At 41.6% G+C, this 23,118-nt stretch overlaps 3 protein-coding genes across 7 annotated transcripts in view; 2 read left to right on the top strand and 1 right to left on the bottom strand.

Annotated features, from left to right (window-relative positions):
* Positions 1–6,433, top strand: part of specc1 (sperm antigen with calponin homology and coiled-coil domains 1) — an 80,169-nt gene extending 73,736 nt beyond the window's left edge. For 3 of the 5 annotated variants that reach the window (XM_085420094.1, XM_085420091.1, XM_085420092.1), the window contains 2 exons: positions 1,074–1,133; positions 6,297–6,433. In XM_085420094.1, the coding sequence (XP_085276220.1) occupies positions 1,074–1,133; positions 6,297–6,386 (150 nt within the window). In that variant the 3' untranslated portion in view covers positions 6,387–6,433. Of the gene's footprint in view, positions 1–1,073; positions 1,134–2,756; positions 2,895–6,296 lie in introns of those variants that run through there. The other 2 variants (XM_085420095.1, XM_085420093.1) reach the window with 1 other exon arrangement.
* Positions 6,434–9,095: 2,662 nt separating this feature from the next.
* Positions 9,096–21,520, top strand: adora2b (adenosine A2b receptor). The gene is made up of 2 exons (XM_085420096.1): positions 9,096–9,431; positions 17,839–21,520. Exons 1-2 carry the CDS (start codon positions 9,109–9,111, stop codon positions 18,560–18,562), a joined length of 1,047 nt encoding a protein of 348 aa, XP_085276222.1. The 5' UTR covers positions 9,096–9,108; the 3' UTR covers positions 18,563–21,520.
* zswim7 (zinc finger, SWIM-type containing 7) overlaps positions 21,482–23,118 on the bottom strand; it is a 36,172-nt gene continuing 34,535 nt past the window's right edge. Inside the window, exon 5 of the mRNA XM_085420097.1 lies at positions 21,482–22,286. Coding sequence (XP_085276223.1) covers positions 22,176–22,286 — 111 coding nt within the window. The 3' untranslated portion in view covers positions 21,482–22,175. The remainder of the gene's footprint in view (positions 22,287–23,118) is intronic.

Raw genomic sequence — 23,118 nt, 5'->3', positions numbered from 1 at the left:
ACTGAGCAGCAGTTATAGCTCAGTGCTGACGGCTGTGTAATGCAGACATGCAGGTGGTATATACAGTAGTGCTGCAAACAATGTGGCTCCTCTCTGGGGACTGTGGGTCCTTCACCCCACCGCTACAAGATTAAAACAATAGACAAACACCTCTGACAAGGCCCGACACATCCTACGTGACAAATTAGTGATGCAGGCGTGGGTACACAGGGTTATGTCAGTGTGAAAGTATAACATTAAGTTGACGACAGAAACATTGCACAACCCATCTCTCTCTGAATAATTCAATTGAGCTGCATTGCCTTTAATAACTGTTGCTGAGTGACTTTCCCCAAGGCCCAAACACCCACCTTCCTCCCAGTGTAATCTGTCCTCCCAGTACTCCCACTCCTGCCCTCCTTCACCCCTTTATCATACGGAATTTTTAAGAAAGATGACATTATAGGCGAACCTGTATTTTAGGTGAAGGTCTGCAGCTGCAGAACTAATTATTAAGAATTCATAATTTATCAATTCGTCATCCCAGCTGTGATGATGCCTCAAGGCAGTTAATATGAAGGTTTGAGCGATCACAAGAGTTTCTATTCATGAGTCGGGGGGGCCTGTGCTCTCGGTACGAAGGAAAGAAAGAGAAAATTTTAACCCGAGTTTAGAGTGAAGCATAGCATTCAGTACGTTGATGAGTTTGACTTTCTATCAGCAGTGCTCACATGGAGGGGTTACTTTGTTCTTTACACTCATCATGTGCTTTCTGTAGAGATGTAATTATACAAACACAAATAGTTTTGTGTTACAGGCTTCAAGGGGATCCAAATTGGATTTCCTGATAGCTCTCAACCAGTATGGCTTTAAACTTATCAGATAAACATGAGTGAATATGCAGCTGACACAAAAAAGCAGAGGCTTATGTAGGCTTCAAACGGTCTCTTGGGATATTGTATGGTTTATTATGGTATTTGTGAGCTTATTGTTTCTGATTCTTCCTCCATGTGTAGTGTTGCAGAATGACCGAGACGTTCACATTTTCTCTGTTTCCTGATATGAGCGTTTTTTGGGGTTTTTTTTTTCTTCAGGTCCGGAATCTGACTCTAGCTTTCCAGGCAGCTGAGAGCATTGGCATCAAACCCTCCCTGGTGAGTTAAACCACACCAGACCTCACACAAACACAAACACACTTGGAAAACACAGAGCTTTTGATTAGACAAACTGGAAACAGACCACTTTGATTTGCTAAACTTTTAAGATATGAAACTTCAGAACAGAGATTGGCCCAGAAGTGTGTTCCAGTACTCTTCCTTGGAAATAATCTTTTCTTATATGGGGAAAACAAATCGTTATCGGCTCTTTTGCTCCACTGAAATATTTAGACTTTGTGAAAAAATTGCCCTTCAGTGTTTGCCAAGTTATAAACAAAGCTGCTCCTATTTATTTTAAGGAACACGGGACTATCAGCTTCTGGTAACAAAGCTAGTATAAATTGTTCAAAAACAGATACTTCAACATTTTTTTTTATTTATTTGTTTGTTTATTTTTTGGCCCTTAGGTCCCCAGTTTCAAACCTAAGGGCTAAACTATCTGGGACATACCTTGTCTCTCATCCTGTGACAGCTAGGTCAGGCTTCAGTAACCCCACGACATTAAGCTGGATAAGCAGTGAAGAAAACAAATAACTGGAATTTTGGCTTAGTTTGAGTTGGATACCAAAGTGTGTTTTGTTCTTTCAGCAGTAGAAGGATAGTGGCACAGTGGTTAGCACTCATATCTCACAGCAACAAACTTTGGGTGTTTTTTATGGGTCCACTGCGGAGGCCTGTTGCCTGAGAAGGTTGCGTGCATGGTCTACAAACAATGTTTAGAGGGGTGGTACGTGTCAAAAGAACTTCCACATGAAGGTTAGCAGCCAAGGTTGTCTGCAGCTAGATGATGGATGTTAGTTGTTACCTGTCAGTGCTGTTAGTGTTGTGGTTGATTGGTACAGATAGACTGAACACTTTCAGTTATGAAACAAAGTGGTGACGTGAATGCCAAAATCATCAGTTTCCTGCTCTCTGCTGCCTGTCATTATATAGGAAATACTGAGTGGTTAGTCAAAGGAGTGATCACACACACATTTTAACAGCAAGTGTGTTGACCTATTTTTTAAGAACATTTTAGGCTTCTCTAAAAATTTGATATTAATAACAAGACAAGAAACGGTATAAGTTAAAACTAAGAAAGAAATCGTAGTTTGTATTTTTTGATTGAGAAATAATATGACTCATAAACTATTGCTTATCTTTCTCAGAATATTGACTACAATGGTTTGACTAAATTTTTGTTGCTGCAGTAGTGTGGACAAAGTGTGTGGTATATCTTTGCTTACGTAGCCTTAACCGCACTAATGCCCACACAGTGGGTTTGCTTTTTCAGTTTAGTTCTTATTGTTTAAAACAACTTAGTTTTCAGTAGTAGTCCAAGGCACCCCAGCCATCCATCATGGCCCAAAGACATGCACGTCAGGTGGATTGGTGACTCTAAACTGGCCCTAGGTTTAGAGTCACCATCAGCTGTGAATGTGAGCGTGAATGGTTCCCTGTCTCTCTTAGGGAGCATTGACCTTTGACCTAAACTAACAGTGGCCATGAACACAACAGCCTGACTGCACCAGGACAACATAGCTCATTACTACAACCCCATTTCAAAAAATGCTGTAACACTGTGTAAAATCTAAATAAAATGATGTATCAAATTGCCCATCTGCCGGCCTCTATTTCCAGATGTTTACAGTCTGTTGCTGATAGAAGAGGAGATGATGTCAGTGAGAAACATGTCCCTATTTCATGTTTCACGTTTTTTGAAGTGTGTTGCTGCCCTCAACTTCAAAATTACCTTATTTTTTTCTTAGCGGTACATTTTCTCTATTTAAACTGTTGATATATTTTCTGTGTTCTATTGTGAATAAAATGTGTCTTTTACTACAAGAATTGTAATTGCCTTCTGTTTTTGTTTATATTTTAAACAGAATCCCAACTTTTTTGAAGTTGGGGGTTATATAAACTTCACCCCAATTCTGCCCTAACTGCCTAGTCTGAGCTTTAAATAACACAAAATTAGTATCATTCAGTCTCTTATGTCCTCCCTTCCTTAGCTCCTTCTCCATCTGAGAGTGGATTTATCAGACACTGATCCCGCCCCGCATCTGGACCTTTAACCTGCAGACACACTGTGATAGAAACTGCACAGAAACACTTTGTGTGTTTGGTGTTATTTCCTGCACCCACTGAAATGTTGCACTTTAAATTAGCTACCAGAGAAAAGGTACAACTTTCATGCTCACACCCAGTCTAAAGCAATGCCAGGCTGCACCACATGAAAAATGAAATCTCTTGGTATTATTTATTAAACTGAGATTTATCATATGTGAGTACTCCTTAAACTGGAGGAACGCCATTCCTGATATTTTTTTAAGCCCAGGCTAAACCAGTTCTATGTGCATTTTGTAAGAAACAAAAGTACAAGTAGTATACATATAAATCAATAACGAAGTGATCACCTTTAGGGTACTACAGGTCACCCAGGGTGGCCTTAACATCTGAATCAACATCTGAACTTCAAGACAAAGAGCTTTTTCACAACAGCCATTGTAATGGAACATATAAGGTAAACACAGGTGTTAGTCACGATACACAGCCTTTTTTAATGCCCGTGTTTATCTAATATTTCATATCACTGTGGCTGCTGTGAAATAATGTCTATGCAGGCCAATGTTGGGCTTCTGTAGGAGTCCCTTTAGGATGTCTGCTTGGGACATTGTAAGAACAAGAACATTGCAAGGTGATTGATATCACTTGCTTTACCTGTGGTTTTAATCTTGTGGCTGACTGATGCAGACTGAACACTTTCAGTTATGAGACAAAGGAAGTACTGTGTGGGTAGCTGAGCCATTAATTGGGAGGTTTGTTTGAGGTATTAAAGTATTAAACTACTACTTTAATGAACATTTTTAACCTTGATTTCTCTGTAAGCTTGCAAATTATTAATTTGGGAAAAAACCTCCTTCGTCACTGTGTACGGGAATGTCAATACTTCTCACAAACTCGGCTAATCTTATTCATTGAGTTGGTTAGATAAACCTTAGGCCTTGCAAAATGGGGAAAAAAAATCATAATCCCGTTTTGGCTAAGATGTTATGTCTAAAGTTTGTTTTCTGCAGCGGATGTGAGTGACGTCTTCTTCCCTATGCAGGCTTACCCACACGAAAGCACAGACGGAGGCAAAACAACAGCACTGTTTTAGAAATCGTCCTTACGAAATGATCAAAACCGATCAATTTTCGAAGAAGACGACTTCTCTCTGACTATATTTTGGGATAAATCAAATATTTTAGTTATGAGTGTTACTGCCACATGTAAAGACTAACTCATTCCATTGGTCATAGACCCAAGTTATTCCTAAACACACACACCCACACACACAGACACACACACACACAATCACTAAGGTGTGTACAGTTTGTGTGCTTTCGGGCTTTTTGCCATGTTTTTTCCTTCATGCGTATATGGTACTCTAAACACAAACGTCATCAGCTTTAAGTGTGTTGACACTAAAGAGTTTAATGCTAACCAGGTCAAGTTTCATTTCTTCCAGGACAAAAAATTAGTGGCTTTGCTGAAGTAATCAACTGAAGTTTGGCAGCCTGTGGGAATAAGCTTTACCAGAACTACTGAATTCTGATGTTAAACACACACCAAGAGCTGGACCTCAGTAATGAAGTGAATTGGGCATAAATGGAGCACTGAGGCTAAAGTTCACATTACTTTGTCTAATCAGTCTCCATTACATGCTTGTGGTTCCAAGCTTGGATACAGAAAAGTTATTCCCATGTCTGTCAGTTGAAAACACTATAAACAAATAAATAGCTGCATCCTATCTGGTAGTCTCTGCTGATGTTTTTTTCAGTGTTAATTAATCCTTTATAAACAGCCCAGGAGGATATTTCTCATCCTGCCTTTAGGAGGCTGAGACATCACGAAGCTTCTCTGTAAATCTGAGCTAAGGGGAGCGGCTCGATGTGGAGTCATGTGAAAGCCTCGTTCGCTGTTTGAGTCACCGGTGTCTCCAAGCAGCTGACTACTGACAGCTGCTCGGAGACTCATTACGCTGTAGATTTATATTTTGCGAACTGCCCTCAAAATGACCCAATTTTCCACCACGTCCATCTTCAGACTTCATTAACATTACTCGGGAAATGCATACAGTAACTCAATAATGAAGTCAAATATCCTCTACAGCCAACCTGATGAACGCGACTTAAACCAGTGTTCTCAGTTTTCTTTTTCTTTTTCAGTTTTCGCCGTCGCAAACAGAAAAAAATTAAACTAAACAACTTGTCACAGACACTCTGCTCTGTCTGCTCTGTCTCTCTTCAGATATCACACTTAAACACTAAAAGCTCCAAGATATGAGTTTTATAATAAAATGAGGATTGCTGCAATTCAATTCAGTTTTATTTACATATTGCCAAAAATACACCAAAAATAGTCACCTCGAGGGGCTTTATATTTTAAGGTAAAAACCCTACAATAATACAGGGGAAACCCCAACAATCATACCACCCCCTATGAGCAAGCGCTTGGTGACAGTGGGAAGGAAAAACTCCCTTTTAATAGGAAGAAACCTCCAACCAGAACCAGGCTTAGGGAGGGTCACCCATCTGCCACGACCAGTTGGGGAATTCAGGAGAGAGGATGAAAAACACATTGTGGAAGAGAGTCAGAGATTAATAATAACTAATGATTAAATGTAGAGTTGTGTATAAAACACATAGTGAGTGTAAAAGGTGAGTGAAGAAGAAACACTCATCATGGGAAGTCCCACAGCAGCCGCAGCCTTTTGCAGCATTAGTAAGTAACTATATGCTTTATCAAAAAGAAAAAGTGTTTAAGTCTAATTTTAAAAGTAGAGAAGGTGCCTGTTTACTAAATTTAAACTGGGAGTTGGTTCTACACAACAGGGACTGAAGGCCCTGCCTCCCATTCTACTTTTAAATATCCTGTCCGTACTCTCACTGCAGCCTCTTGGATCAACTGAAGACTTTTCAGGAAGCACTTATATTTATGTGACATTTAGATTTCATAGAAATAATTACCACCCATTTAATACACTTTAATGCTGACATGTAGACAAATACAAACTTTTCTTATAAAAATTGTGTCTGCTTGGCCTGTTGGTAGCACTGTTGAAAATGAAACGTCATTCCTTAACTACACTCAACTTCCAAACTGCTGTTCATTCACACCTATCTCTGTCCCAAACAGGACATTAAGGAGTTGATGAAGACCGACAGGCCAGACTGGCAGAGCGTCATGCAGTACGTCTCCCAGATCTACAAGTACTTTGAGACCTGATGGGTATGTAGGAGGAGCTGGAGCCTGATGAAGGGTTTTTCTGTCCCATTTTGTGAGCCCTACAACCTCTTTTGAGACCGGGCTGATGATGCCACGTTACCCCTCCTCCTGCTCGACACTGGAGACGTGACCGAGGAATTCTGTTATTTAAAGCTGCCAAATCCACAGTCGCTGCTCACGTGTTCAGACAGAGACTGGAGTCACTTTTCAGAGACTTTCAGCATCAACCAAGCATTTGATCCACAGACACACTGATTATGCTGAAAGACACTATTGAAGCTATGTAGCAGTTGACAACACAGTTTACAGAGACTTGACAAGTGATCCAATTTCTTTTCTTCCCTCTGTACAAAAATCAATGCGTCGTTAATGCTTGTTCATTTTTCAGATGCTGGCTGCCTCTCATCATTAGGTACAAGGTGTTTTTTGTTTTTTAGTAATACTGGCTGCCAGGAGACAACTGCCCAGTTTTAGAGAACTACAAAGTCTGCACTAAGTGGCTGTAGGGGTGGTGGCAGATCATGGCATATCCAACAGCCCTGCAACGTGAGAGCTCGTCTCTAACTCAGTGAAAAAGTAGATGATTTTTCCTTTCCTTTCTTACACTTATGCTACCTGCTAATTATCAGCGTTGTTTGTGTGCCAACTGACCGTTAAAAAAAGTGCCAAATTTTCACAGCCAATGCTCTGCTCGTACGAGGACCATCTATGCATGATTTAAGTGTGACCTTTCTGCCTGGGTGCACAGCGTGACGTCTCCTTTCTGTCAACATACTGTTACTAGCAAACCCGTCTAAAACCAGCTTTTGGTAAACTGGCTGAAACGTCGCTCACGCCTTATTCCGAGTGTTTTTAAAGAGTTGGGCTTTTCTTTGAGCCAAGCTTTGTGGCGCATAAAGCATTTTCAACTGATAAGTTTCAGTTTTTCCTTACAGAATGGACAAACAATAGTTGTAATGAAGTAACACTTAAAGAGTTCCTGAATAGTTTTCTTAAAAAAATGTTTTATGAATACAGATTGATCGCTATTTGCTTTGTGTACAGTATTAAGCACTGCCTGACTTGAACCATCATGCTGTGTCCTCCTTCGGTCTCTTAATGCTTTCCATTAAAATCCTCTGAACTATGGTTACTGCAGCTGTTTGCGCAACAGGTTTGTATCTGTATTCTGCATGCTGAAGTACAAAAGAGAGCTTCTAAGAGCTGAGGACTCAACACTTTCTCTCTGGTATACAGGCAAGCCTCTGTTTGCAGATGCCCTAATGTTTTAACAGGTCAAATTGTTATTTATTTGGCAGACATACATACTACAGAGCGAGAACGTGGACAGATACAGTATGCAGCAGTTTTCTATTCTTACATGTCTGATGATATTGCTTAATAAAGGAATTTCAAGATTTTTTTTAAATCATTGTCAAGTTCAAGTTCTTTTTTTTTTTTTTTCAGTAAAGCCTCCGTTTTAGTGAACCAGCCTTCACCCTGTGTTTTAAATGCGCTCCAGTGACCGCTGTGTTGCTATAAAGGTTTTAACTGCTTCCCCACTGCGCACATTAAAGTTTTGTGCCAGAGCCCACTTACATCAGGGTAAGTGGGAACTATCGGGACGCATTCCCTGCTTTCGACAACACGCCTTTTCTACGTTAAAATATTTCTGTGGGAGTCGTTTCCCATGAAGTATGGGGCTATTTAAATTTAACTGTCTGAATGCAGTAACTGATCGTTGTAACCCAGCTGTACATCCTTCCTCTAAGTAATATTTTCCCACAGCTGTCCCTGTGTGCATCCAAAAGGTAATCCTGACCTTAAGAGGATTACGCATGGATCAATAACAGACTCGACTCTGAAAGAGGGAAAACTTTACTTTGTCTGCACAGAAAGAAATCTCTCTCCTTTGCATATAAACTATGACTTCATCGCACGGGTTGACGTAAAGAAAATGAGCAACTCTAGTTCTGAGTTTGATTTCTGTGCCGTCCCCGAACGCACTGATTGGAAACAGATGCGCGCGCATGCCATGCACGTAGGCAACCAAAAGCTATTCTTCCGTTAAACGTAATGCACGTGCAGCCCATCACTGAATGCGATTTAATTGGCGCGTAATTACGCACGACGGATTCTCCCGTTTGATTCCACTTTCATAACTGTAACTGCACGCGAGTATGCGTGCGTTTGAAGCGTGTGCGTTTGAGGCGTGGCTTTCAGTGACACAGACCCCCCCCCCACACACACACACACACCTCCTCCCTTCCCCTTTTTTCTTGCGTTTCTCACTCCTCTTGAAAACTACCATTGGGTCGGAAGTTGGGTGACACTCTGTCTGCGATACGAATCTACAGATGCCGCTTAAACGCTCTGCAGATCGCCCGATGTTGGTGTTATAAGGGCCAGAGACGATGAAAAGGTTCATTAAGGTGGGTAAAAATGTTAATTGTGTTGACTTTTTTAAAATGATTGCAACAGGCAGGAGGTTTAACGCAGTATTAAACAGCTATTATAGGTTTGTCAACTTTGCGGTGAGGATAAGTTCCTGATGTGTGGAGAAAAAAGTAATCCTTTCTTTTCTACAGATGGCTGATTTTGCAGTTCGCACGTGTGGAATATTTTTGGATTACTTCAGAAAGACTTGTTTTCTCCCCTGGGACTAGAATCGGTGTTGTGGGTGACCGTCTCCTCTGCCAACAGCCTGCAGCTTTCAGTCCTTTCCCCCCCACACTTTGCTGAGATGATTACGTTCTTTTACATCGTGATTGAAGTAGTGATCGCTGTTCTTTCCGTTTTCGGCAACGTACTGGTGTGCTGGGCTGTTGCGATCAACACCACTCTGAAGAACGCCACCAACTATTTTCTGGTATCTCTGGCTGTGGCTGATATTCTCGTCGGGTGCCTCGCCATCCCCTTTGCCATAACCATCAGCATCGGCATACCCCTGGACTTTTATGGATGTCTCTTCCTTGCCTGTTTTGTCCTGGTGCTCACTCAGAGTTCCATCTTTAGTCTTCTGGCTATTGCAATTGATAGATATCTAGCCGTTAAAATCCCTCTCAGGTGAGTGTTCATTTTGTCTGTCAGATTAATCAAGAAAGAAAGAAAGTTAGTTTTACAGCTGGGATCCCTGCCTGAACAAATCAGTGTGAAGACACTGAAACATCAGACCAGAATAATGATTCATTAAGGCTTTATTTACTTTTAAGTTCTTCAGGCAGTATTTCCTAACAGGAATGGTACATGTGTTTAATGCGCCCTGGAAGTTTGATATTTTATTCACATACTTGCTTTCATTCTCCCATATCTTCATAAAAGAGCTGAAAGTAAGTGCCCTCAACTATGCCATGTAGAAAAAGAGAAGCAAAGATCAGTATCAGCTCCGTGACCTTGTGATTCAGTTTCTTGCTGAGCTCATTGCCCCGTGTAAGAATAGCTTGGTTAAAGCCTAAGTCTGGAATGATAATCAGATGGCTTTAACAAACACTTTGAACTGACCCTTTTCACCCTGGGTTACATAATCTTAAGGTTGTCGAGTCAATGCCACCTTTCTGCATGCGCTTGGTTTCAAATCTGCATCATCTGAGTGTTTGGTCCTGTTCCTTTAGCTGATCCCCAGCTGATGTTTCCATCTGAAACCCCGCAGCTCGTGAAAAATGCAAAGATAAGTCATGCAAATGTATGATGTGACACATCAGGCGAAGCTGTGAGATCAATACCTGCCAGAGTGTGTCACTTCTCCTGAACTTCATGGCAAGGCCGCTAAGCTCCACAGCGCAGCCCCTGAAAGTGCCTGCAGTCCACATGAGGAAAAACGTAGAGATGAGCTGCCAGCAGGGACAAGAGCGCTGCTGCCTGACATTTCTTCGAATAGGAAAAAAGCAACAAAAAACCCCCCAAACAAACAAGCTTTATTATCAGATGGGGATTGTCTCTGTGCTGGTGGTGGTGTTCTTAGCGTTTCACCTTGTTAGTGAGTTAGACAACAAGCAGTGTAGTGACTGTTGTGAGAAGTGGATGTTGTTTTTGCTGCAAGGCTGTGTGACTGAAATGTGCTGTCATTTCCATTATACTCAGATGCTGGCAAGAAAGGACAGTTTGACACTAGTCTGGGATGAAAGTTGTCTGCCACTAACCTTGTGAAACCCCCCTTCTGTGCTTCTATTTTCACCCTACAGATGGAAAATGACATTTATCATGTTTTACATCCTCATAGAGAAATAGGACTTTGACTGCCTTTGAACTTCCAGCAGCTCCATACGTTCCCTGTGAACAGTGCTCTCCATGACTTTCATAGATTGAGCTTGAACTGAAATGTACATACTGTACTTTTCATAATAAGATCAATGTGCGTTTGCCAAGCTCACATTGTCCATACACTTGTGTGTGTGAGTTTGGTCAGTCTGACAGCCCCTGAGGACGAAATTCTAACTCAGATAAAAGTGTTTTTGCAGATGTTTTTTTTTTGGAAGTGAAAGGCCAGCAGCAGATGTTTTAAGCCCCACAAGATAACAGAGCTGCACACCCACTCAATGCCCGCCTCAAGCCCCCGGCTTCCCTGTTTGTCATTATAAGAAAAAGACCCTCTGGCTATTTTGTCCCTCTGTCCTGTAGGTTTCAAATGAAAACAAACAAACAAAAACAAAACAAAACTTTATGCACATCATTGAGCTCAAACTATGATCCCCACCCACGGCGGCAGGACAGCCCCCACTGTGGTCTGTGAATGCAAGCCCCCTCTCGCCTCGGGCTGCTGATTTTAAACTGATCATGTTTCATAAAGTTAATGGAGCGTTCCTTGTCTTGGTTCCAGCACATGTGTATGTTTACTGGGTGTGGTAAAGTGTTGGTGTTGTTGTAAATCCAGCTTTAGTTATGTTACAAATGATGAAAAATGCATGGCTGCATTAGGGGCTGAAGAACCAGGAAAGGCTCTTTTGATGGCTGGAGTTCAAACAGCTGATCCATATTTATGGATTGTACTCATGGAGAATGATGGGAAAACAGGGTGTAGATGGAAAAAATGCTTAAAGATGCAGGCATTCAAAGAGGGATGGAGCACTCTCTGAATTTAATGAAGGATGAGTTATGCACAACAAATGCAAGTGAGTCAGTGAGTCCCGAAATGGATCAACTGTAGAGTCTGGAGAAACCATCAACACTGGTTGAATTGCAGAAAGATTCTCAGACTATGGTTTGAAGAAGAGTGTGTCTCAGTCTGATTTAAGACTAATGTGGCATCTGTGGCTCATCTCAAACGATCAAAATCTGATGTTTATCTCACCACAAGAGCAACAGCACTTACGCACAAGGACCGATTAGTGCAACATGAACAACATTTGGTAAATACACATATTAGAGTTGGGTGATAAGCTGGATACCACGCTGGTGTCTGTGTGCTGAAACTGCAGCTGGGAGAAAGTGAAAGCGAACTGGCTCAGTCCCGAAGCAACAAAACTTGCCCGCCGGCACCTCTGAAGCAAACTAATTAACCTGCTAGATCTCATTTGTTTAATCTGTGTGAAACAGGGAAATACAACACGTGGCTCAAGCTGTACACTTAACTCACAGATATGAGTGTTGTCAGCTTATTCTCTAAGGGAATACCGTTAATTACCAAAATGTTCCCCTGCTCTTTTAGCAATGTTTCAATCTTCTTTTGGTGACTCACCAAATAGTATCTGCACTTTACCGTTTCATGGGTGTGAAATAAAGGCACCCCAACATAAAAGGTCATGTTTCAAAAAATAGACATGGAGGGAAGTATCGCTTTAGTTGTGAGTCAGCAAAGTGCAGGAAATACGGTGCTGAGTCAATCTTCCCAATGAAGCTTTACAGAGAGGTTACATCTGCGGGATAACGACTCAGCGATTATGTCTTTATTGGAGTGAAAACTCTTTACAGATTCAAATCTGTTTACCTTATCTGCTAATTATGTAATGGAGATGCTCTGTACACACCATTCGTCATGCAAATGCCGCACAGCCCTGTTTGCATGTATGGTGGCAATCTGACTGAAGTTTAAAAATCTCCTGTTTTCTGCTGTGAACAACCCACCTCTTAGATTGTTTTTGAAGCTGGGCTACAGACACAGCCATACATTTAGCTGGGTATTGTTAGTTTAGACTGTGTGTGTATGTGTAGGTTTGTGTAGTCTGGTATAGGCCAGTGGCCCCAGGGCGGAAGCACATTGACAGGGATGAGAGGAGAGATGTATGGAAAATGGGCCGGGGAGTGTGTGTGTGTGTGTGTGTGTGTGTGTGTGTGTGTGTGTGTGTGTGGGCGGGCGGGGGGGAGCACAACACAGATAGATGCCACCATGCTGTCGTCATGCCAAAGCTAATCCGTTCAGCCAGTCGCTGCTTCCACACAGAGAAAGAGAGAGTGGGAAGTGATGTCCAGGAGATGGACCCTCTGGGAAATGGACCCTGTCCTGCCTGCTGTACTTTGCGATTAACACTCGGAGGGAGCAGCGGATGGAGAGGAACATGGGAGAGTGGCGGTGGAAGTGAGAGTAGGAGTACAGGTCATCGTGCGCTCTGAAGCTTCCTCTCCTCCCTCTTTGGCCAGAATGCTGTATTATTCATGGACCTCAGGGCACCCGCTCATCACTCTGCAGGGAGTCCAGGATGCAGACAGCGCTGCCGCACCATTGATGAATAACTGATTGTTCAGACTGGAGCCCGAGCGTTAGTGAGGCTGCTGTAGGTTCAGAAAGAAAAACAAATCTGTTCACAGTATGCTACGAAATAAATAGGGCAACTGTCAATTAACTTTCTAGCACCAAACTTTTTAGCAGTGGTGAAGAAAAGGCCACACCATTGTCTGCCCAGCTACATGTGCAGGAGAGAGTTCTGAGGCTTGTGGGAATATCAGCTGACCATTAGCCAACCAGTAGTTGTAGATGACTACGAAGTATTACAACACAGGACTTCTTTTTCCTCCAAACACCCACTGTTAGGTAGACTGAACTAGTGATTAAGAAAGTGTGCTGTTACATTAACATGACTTTAATTTTACTAGCAAACTCCCTAAGGGAAGCCGCATGTATTGCAAGCTGAGCATACTTCCTCATCATGTCTATCTTTACAGCCTGTGGTCGGATGGCACCGCTGTTATTTTTACAGTGGTTCGGAAGTCTTGAATCACCCTTTATTTCTTTACATTTAGGAGGGGAAATGGTTACAGGGATTTACCAAAACGTGCAAACCTACACGAAAATACAGAATAAATGTCAAAAACAGAGTTTGTACAATTCCAACAAGCCTGAAAGTCAATATTTGATATGATCAGCTTTATCCTTTAACACAGCCTGAACTCTCTTAGCTCCACCCTGTCAAGATGACTTCACACTGCTTCAATAACATTGAGGTCCGGGCTCTGGGGAGCCCAATCCATAACTGATGGTGCTCGTCTGTGTGTTTTTCCACTGCCCACAACGGAGAGAGCTTCACTTTTTAGCTGATAACTCTTTGGGAATCACCTTGTTGGTGCAAAAATACTATTTTATGCAAGCCAAATACTTGAAAAAGAAATTGGAACAAATGATTTTTGCGACAGGTTAAATTGTAAATGGCCTGTATTTATATAGCGCTTTACCAGTCCCTAAGGACCCAAAAGCGCTTTACATATCCAGTCATCCACCCATTCACACACTGGTGATGGCAAGCTACATTGTTGTTAGTGACAAAGTGCCTGAAGGCACAATTTATAATTGCCTCCTTACTAAGTGCCTTTAGTAAGGAGTAAATACCTTTTTTATTCTTCTTAAAGGTCATTGTTGAGCATCTTAACAAACAAAAACAACTAAATAAACATTCCTCAGGACTCAACTGAAAATGAGTGAAAAAGCTGCCAATGTCCAAAGGAAAACTTCTCTGTTGCTCAAAACCACTTGAAAAAAGTTTGCTTGGAACCAAATATTTAAATAATTGAGGGGTGGTTCAGGATTTTTGCACAGTACTCTGAATCCCATAAAGAGACCAGGGTGATCATGGAAGACACATAATTAAGTCCACAATTTGTAAAGGCTTGCTTTACATAGCCAGTGGGCCATGCAAAGAGTGGTGAGAAACAAAAAACACATAAAGCATGCTAGTGACCGTTTTTGCCACGACGTACCAGAATATCAGCTTCAGTGCTCTCTGGAAACAGTTCTCTGGACGTTTACTGGAGGGATGAATGCAGTTTCTCCAAAAGATAAGCCCTCCTTTGGTGCTCGGATGGTGGTGGTGAAGGAGAGTGCTGTCTCATGTGTAGTCCTAAATGTCCTACAGGCATTTAATTCCCATAAAATGTAATGACTGTGAAGACCCCAGTGTATGAGTCACATCAGACCATGCAGTGACCCCCCCCCCCCCCATGCCCTATGGATACAACAGACCACTCCCATCAGGGTAGAAATGTTGCATCACAGGGTAAAGGTGATTACTCAGAATAACTTCATATTGATTTGCAGTGACCCTAACCCTCTGAAGGGACTAGCAGACCTAAACCACACCCCCACAGTAAAGCGAAGACAAAAGATCCTCTCACCATACAGACAGGGATGCATCGTTTCGATCTAAAATATCCCTCCGCTGTGGATTTTGCTTCTCTCCTGCCCATTTTGGCCTTGAAAAGATCTCTTTTTAAAGCACTGGACTATTGTTGAGCTGCAGTTAAGTACTAAGACTTTGACTCTGTAACTGTCTGTTGATGATGACCTCCTGAACTGGCAAATGTGAAAGCTCATATCTGCTTCAGATGACCTGTGAGAACAATGTGAGTGATGGGGCCAGACACTAGGTGAACGTGTCCCCCCTGAAACAACACGACCATTTCCTCAATTTGTCTCCCTCACTGGCTATTTGTGGCCCTTTGTTAGTGCGTGTTAGCATCTGCACGGACCTTCCTTTCACCCTTGGCTGCTTACAGTGTGTCTGGTTGGTTCAGGCATCCAGGATGTGAGAGCCTAATGGGATGCGAGGACAGTGAAAAGCAGAGCAGAAAAGGTGGCGGTCAGCTCAGGAGGCCGCAAACATCACTGTGTTCAGGAAATGGGACAGAAAAAAAATGGAGAATGAAGAAAACTGGGAACTTTGCAGGGGATTAACACCTGAACCATGTTCAGTAGTTTATTTGGAGTGTATAAGCTGAATGAAGCGTAAGTGAAATTGCAGCTAGGGTGTAGTTGCCATTTGTCAGGCATCTTGTGTGCACACTACTCAGACAGAACCCTCAATTACATCAGTGAGAGCACTCCTGAAGCAGACTACTTCCTGTTGTGCCTCACATGTGAGAAAGGACAACTTTAAGCAGCTTCCCGGACCAATTTTCCCCACACTGTCCACAGACAGTCCATGTGCGGCAACAGCATGGTTAACAGATCATTTCTCACATGCACAATTTGATTTATCAATAATATATATCAGTAATGGCTTACTAATATAAAGTTAATGTTTATTTTTAAAAAGGGCTTATTAGTCATTGACTAATGATTAGCTCATTATTAGCTAATGGCTTAAGAATGACCTTTAAGTTCTCATTATCATACAGCGCGTTGCAGAAAAAAAGTCACATTTTAAGTTATGATATATTGTGGTCATGTACTGCGCAGCAGGCGAGGTCACATGGATTTTCTGTGACACCCCCACCTGTGTTTTTGTGTGTGTGTGAGTGGAAGGGGGGTTGTCAGTATGTGTGTGAGTCATTACCACACACTCGCTTGAATCACTTTGAGGAAACAGCAAATTGTGCTTCAAGCGCATCTCACATGATGGGGACAAAAACGGGACGACGGGAGTGACTCAACCGCGCATTTGTGATGCACGGCCTCACACACATGCAGTTATTCATTTCATATCCACAAGCCACGAAGACGGTTGTATGAGAAACACACATTATCTTGTTGTCAGCTCAAGACTGATTTAAATAATAATAAAATCGGCACCATTTCAAACGTCTGTCACTTTAGTGGTCTGCTGGTGCAGCCTGTGAAACAGCATCCGAGCGCAAACACGTGAACAGGCTTAAGTTTAGTTTCGGTTTTGTACTCGTGGAATTAATTTAAGCACAGCTGTGTGTGAGAAACACTCAGAGATAGCAGCAGACTCAATGCTTTCACTCTGAAGCCGACAATGTGCTCCTGATCAACGTGCACCGCCGCAGTTACGCTGCGCTTCTGTACAACACCGAGAGGATATGGAAAGGCTCTGACTGTTTATCTTTTTTTGTCTTGTTTACAGTGGTGTCATTTTAGAGTAGAATCTGAGCTGTGGTTTCCACTAGTCACACACCATCACTGCAAATTCAAACAAGATGACAGGATGTACTGGGATTAGAAAGGTCCTCATCAGGATGTACAAAATCAATAAAAAACAAACAAAGATGCATTTATGTATCTTTGAATCACTTTCACTGCTGTATATAAAGTAATGCAAGTGGTCTCAAATTAAATTGTAATGCATCTGTTGTAATAATAATCTACTACTACAGAATAAATACCAAGTTGGAGACCATTCTACTGCATTGATGAGTTCTTGTAGGGAATTGATTTTGAATTGGTTTTAACAACCACTAATCATCACTAAACCAAACATCTGTGCGCGCACACACACACACACGTGTATATATATAAATAAATACATTTTGGAGCTTTATACAAAACCAACGCTGAAAACCAGTAAAGCTTAAGTTGGTTTTCTTTTACATTTTTGCTTATATGCATATTTAAACCTTTTATTTTGTTGGTGTGGTTGTACATTGCGGATTTCCACTGCAAGTAAGACAAAAGTTTACTATTCTCTACCAGTTTTTCCCCTTTGTTGTGTCCCAATTCTTCTTGGGGGATGCATAATTTTAAGTCTTCTTAAATAAACAACACCAACAATAAACAGCTAGGTTGTTAATATTGTTAAGAACACTATATATGAGGTGTGTGTTTGTGCAGGTAATCCCTGTGACCGAAAAGCTCTTACTTCAGATTGCTCTAAGCCAGGGGTGCCCAATCCCGGTCCTCGAGAGCTACCGTCCTGCAGCTTTTAGATGCATCCTTGTTCCCACACACCCGAATCAAATGAATGGCTTGTTATCAGGACTTTGCCAAACATGATGGCATGCTGAAGAGGTAATCAAACCATTTGATTCAGCTGTGTTGGAGTAGGGATGCATCTAAAAGCTGCAGGATAGTAGCTCTCGAGGACTGGGATTGGGCAGCCCTGCTCTAAGCACTTGACTTCTATGTCAGTAAGACTGTATATTGCGAATACAGTCGCCTTAAATAACCAGCTCTGGTGGTGAGCATCTACCAATCCTCAGCTGGCAAGTGAAGGGATCCAGCTGTGGATGAACTGTGGGGTTGTAATAAGATAAATACAGATTGTTTTTAACTGTGAATCACACACAGCTGCAGTAAAAGAATAATAATGTCCCTTTAAGTGTGATATTTGTGCAAAACCTCAGTCAGTAATCTCTGCTGTGTTTTGTCCAGGTACAAGGAGCTGATGACGGGTAAAACTGCCAGAGAGATCATTGCTATTTTATGGATTCTCTCCTTTATTATTGGCCTCATCCCATTCTTTGGATGGAACTTGAAGTCTAAGAAATGTGGTAACAACAGCTCTGACACAAGCAGCACTATGAACGCTAGCATCACAGCAGCGCCGAGTGCCACGGGGGACTTGCCACGGAGCTGCAAGCTCACGTGCTTGTTTGAGAGCGTGGTAGACATGCATTACATGGTGTACTTTAATTTCTTTGTCTGCGTGCTGGTGCCACTGCTCATCATGCTGGGCATCTACCTGAAGATATTCAACGTGGCCAGGAAGCAACTGAGGCAGATCGAGCTGAAATGCGTGGGCAACGGCGACAGCCAAAATCACGGGTTGCTGCAGAAGGAAATCCGAGCTGCCAAATCCCTCTCCATCATCGTGGGACTGTTTGCCATTTGCTGGCTGCCTGTCCACATCCTCAACTGTGTCACGCTGTTTTACCAGAAGCTACAGCTGGAGGTCGTCATGTACGTGGCCATCATTCTGTCTCACGCCAACTCTGCAGTAAACCCCATCATCTATGCTTACCGAATCAGGGACTTCAGGGTCACATTCCGCAAGATCCTGAGCCCCTTGACATGCAAAAAGGAGAAGTCCCTCAGCTCCAATGGCAGCAAACGCAACAAAGACCAAATCAACATGACCATCGACCCTCTGCTATAGGGAACCGTACAGGAGTATTATCTGTGTCAATTGTTGTTTTAGTCTTGACTTTCCCAGTTTTCTAATGTTTACAGAACAATGGTATGATATGTAAAGATGTCAAACGCGCCTTGAATGTGGACATTTAATTATGAACAGTGCAAAGTATCAGGGGCCAAGCAATGATATGTTTCATAGCAAGTCTTACAAATCTTTTCTATTGTGAAGGATACACACACACACACACACACACACACACACACACACACACACACACACACACACACACAGGGGTGCACATAAGTGGTCCACAGGTGCGCATTCGCTGTCAAAATAGAAGATGCGCACCAAATAAGAAATTGGAACGCGTGTTTGCATCCATATAAAAGGCACTGTGTTTGTCCGCTACAGTGGGATTTTTTATTTTTATTCATATATATATATATATATATATATATAAATAAATAAAAAAATTTTTATTTATATATATATATATATAAATATATATGGACATTATTAACATGTCCATATATAAAGCTAACTGGATTTGTTGGACTGTGAATGGGATCCAAACTAAGAAAAATTACTGCTTATCATCTTTATGTTGGATTATCATTTTGAATCCAACATAATGTTACAACTGCAAACACTCCTCTTTACTGCCATTATATTTTATATTGTCAACATTCAGTGCCACTGTTTATTAACTTATTTATTACAAAAATATATATCTTTGAGAATGTAAAGTTCAAAAAACAAACAAACTTGTGTGGCTACATCTGTACTTGTGGACCTAAAAGGTACAGTATGTCCGTGGTTACTTTTGGCTTGTGAACCTTTAAAAGTTGAGCTCACACTCTTACTTATCACACCTTAGTATGCAGACAGATTGTTTTTATAGTTTTTATTTAATTATAGGAGGAGCTAAAAAAAAGTAACTTTCATATCAATTCAAAATTAGAGTCAGATAACAAATGTAACATCTGTATGAAGCAGAAATGTTCTCAATGTTGTCTGCTGCTCAACTGCTCAACTCAACTAAGTGCCAGTGTTTGCAGGTGTTCTTGTGAGTGTGTGTGTGTGTGCGCGTGCGCAAGCAGAAGAGCTCGGCAGTGCAGAGATGGAAGAAAAATGCACTTTTCTGCTTTGTGGAAGTTATGGTAACTGATTTAAAAAACAAAAACAACAAAACAGGGAGAAATGGAAAAATTAAAACATTTTTTCTTCCACATGAATCACGATTCATAGCCACAGGGTCTTTTTGGGGAGAGGGGCAAAAATTAGCTCTACTCCAGTGGCTATTATACTGAGTAAGCACTTTCTGGCTCCTAGAAGTCGTAGTTAGAGGACCACTTGGAATTACCAGGATTTCTGCATTGATTACTTGCAGGGTTTAGTTTCTGTAGCCAATGTGAAAATTCCAGATAAACACAGATGTTAATAATGTCCATAGACTCTTGGCCCATAAGTGTTACTGGATACCCAAGTTGTCTAGTGTTTGATATCCATTATCCAACTTTAATTTGGTGTTACTCCCAGTTTCTTCTTTTTTTTTTTCCTGCAGGGAGAGACGAGCAACACTTTGGAATTTCCTGTGCGTATCTCTGAGACTTTTTTGATTGAATCTCTTTTTTTTGGGGGGGGGGGGGGGGGGGGGGGGATTTTCAAAGTCCTATAACCCACACCCTCTCATCTCCTTAACTGGAGAACCTTTGTCTTCAAGTAACTTTTAGAGTAGTTGTGAGCACAGAAGTGCAGTTAGGTTTTCCGCCCTGGCACTGTGAGCGATGAAAGTACAGTCATTTCTTTGTAACCACTTTATTCAGATTCTGTGCATCTATATTTGTGACCTAGATAAAGATCAGACCATGTTTCATGGAGAATCGATATAGAAATCCTTGTAATTCCAAAGGATTCACCAACCTTGTCTTGCAGCTGCAGAAAAATAGCACAATTTGATTTGAGCGAAGGCAGACCCATTAATATGATGCAGTTCAACACAACACGTGTGGTTGTGCTCTGCATGATTTACATTTTCAAATGCTCAGGAAGAGGAATAACTGATTGCACCCTTCATGGAAACATTGCATCTGTGCAAAGCTGCTTTCTATTGAGCCACATGATGACATACTGTAGATACTGTAGCAGACCTGAAAGCCAAGTCAAACTTGATTCTTCAGATCATTGCAATTTGATTTATTATTCTGTATCCAAGCAATTAAAGGCATAAAGCATCACTGCTTTGATTTATTTGGGAATAAATGAATGTGACTTGCCTCAGGAGTACAGCTGACAATGCCCTCCCCCACATAGACAGTCTCAGCTGGAATCCCGAGGCCCTCTTAGTGAAGCCAGTCGTCAAGACTGCACCGACATTAGCTTTTTAATTTAAGTAAACATGGCCATTTTAACTGAGTCTAACTGAAGTAAAAAAAAGAAAAAGAAAAAAAGAATAAAGGATAGGGTAACACTAGAGAAATAATTTGTTACACACTCTCAGTGGTGCTCATAGTGCAGCAAACCTCACAGAAGTGTTGCTGTAACTTTCAAAGCTCAGCATATACAAGAGCATGTAAGATTAACCAGAGCACAGCGGTTTTATTTGAATTCTCACACCTTGAGTGAAAATGAGCAGGTGTTTTGGTCAACAGAGACCCATCACTACACAAATGCACTGACATTTCTGATCATTTCCTGTTAGCTGTGCTTCACTGGTGGTGTCGAACCACGTTTTGTTGATGTTAAAACAAGCGTAGCGTCTGCCTCCAGTGCTTCATTATCTCCCCCACTTCATTTGCTTTTGTGTGTAGTGATCCACCTCTGACTAAATTCAAGGGCTAAAATACAGGAGTGTGCAGTGTTTAGTACATTCCAATGGAGACATCTACACTGTAAATGCACTGTAACGTTGTATTACTGTCTATGTTGACTGATGTGTGTAAAAAAAAAAAAAAAAAAAAAGTACTGTAGGTGTTCAGCTTTTCTCAGCCAGCTATCGATGTCAAACTATTGCCTTCTTTTTCAAGTTCAACAGTAAGTCGAAATAAGTTGACTGAATTCAACATTCCTGCCTTTCATTTCGAAGTACCTGTCTGTCAGAGTTGCTACTAATCAGGAAAAACTTCCTCTGTGGTCAAGCTGATGTTCAAGTTTTCCAGAGGCCATTCTTTGGTTTCTCCAACAAAACTGCTAACTGATATTGCTATTTAACATGATAAAAGCTGTATGTATGGTGAACTATTTTGTTAATAAAGGCAATGTTTATATTGTTAAACGCCAGCTTTTCCCCCCCCAAGGTTAAAATTGCAAACCATGTGACAGTCTAAATTTCCCACACTGGAAAGCTTCTTAAGTGCTTTCAGTATGAAGATGCTGCCTCATGAACTGACAGTTTCAGATAAAAGGAGACCAAATATAGAGCAGTCCATATTCAGCAAACAGATGTTATTTCCTTGAAAACAGATTAAGAACTCTTCCAAAAGAAAAGATGAATAGAACAACATCTGTGGTCTTTCAGAGAGACATAACAGCGTTCCCTGCTGTGTCATGAATGTCACTACACTGGCTTCTATCCAGGATGCTCGGTGCTCCGGCGCATGCCTCTGCAGGGCCAGGTGTGTCGATCTACCTGCAGTCACGGGTCCATCGTCCCACTGAGCAGCAGGGACATCTGCTGATCAGATACGCTTTCCTGCTGAGTCGCAGCCATAGCCTGACTCAGGTACACAGCCAGGATATGTTTGCACTGAAAGAAAAGATCGCAGACACAGATTCATTAGATTAACAGCAGAGCTGGTGTGATTAATGAGACGGATATGAAGCTGTAATGACATGCCAGTAATTTAAATTCAAACATCTCATGTATACACCAGACTAGAAAGGAGCAGTTTAGTTTGGCTCTAACCTGTTGGGCAGGGATAGCTCAGTAGAGTGGTGACCCCATGATTGGAAGGTCGGGGGTTCGATTCCCCTGAGGTACCCCTGAGCAAGGTACCGTCCCTACACACTGCTCCCCGGGCGCCCAGTGGCTGCCCACTGCTTCACTAAGTGAATGGGTTAAATGCAGAGAGGAATTTCCCCACGGGGATCAATAAAGTATACATTAAATATTCCAATGAACTATTGTATAATACACTGAGCGTATTAGTCAGTAACTTAGAATATCTATATCTAATTAAAAATGTTCATAAATGGAGACACATGGAGAGCAGTTATGATAAAGAGGATTTTATTTGTGTGTGGACGTTTGTGTACAAAATAAGCAGTAATTCCAGTAGCGTAATGTTTGCTGAATAATAAGAAGCTCTGCAGCTCTCAGGATCTGTGAACGTGTTCATTAGCCCCTCTTATTATCAGTATAAGTTACTCATTGATTTGTTTTCCTCTTCAGCCTACTGCGTAGGGCTGGGCCATACAGTGTTGGGAAGGTTACTTTTAAAATGTATTCCATTACAGAATACATGCCCCAAAATGTATTCTGTAATGTATTCCGTTACGTTACTCAATGACAGTAACGTATTCTGAATACTTTGGATTACTTAATATATTATCATGCTTTTTACAACAACGTGAATGTA

This window comes from Rhamphochromis longiceps, linkage group LG10 (genome assembly GCF_057381845.1).
Source record: "Rhamphochromis longiceps isolate RC_006_pf linkage group LG10, R_longiceps_female_GT1.1, whole genome shotgun sequence".
Lineage (NCBI taxonomy): Eukaryota > Metazoa > Chordata > Actinopteri > Cichliformes > Cichlidae > Rhamphochromis > Rhamphochromis longiceps.
This window is presented reverse-complemented; position numbering and strand designations above follow the sequence as displayed.

What these genes read in the sequence shown, in the direction of transcription:
- adora2b (XM_085420096.1), top strand. Translation starts at nt 9,109, where the DNA reads ATGATTACGTTCTTTTACATCGTGATTGAAGTAGTGATCGCTGTTCTT. An exon ending in GCCGTTAAAATCCCTCTCAG is followed by an intron (nt 9,432 to 17,838) that starts GTGAGTGTTCAT and finishes TGTTTTGTCCAG; the next exon opens with GTACAAGGAGCTGATGACGG.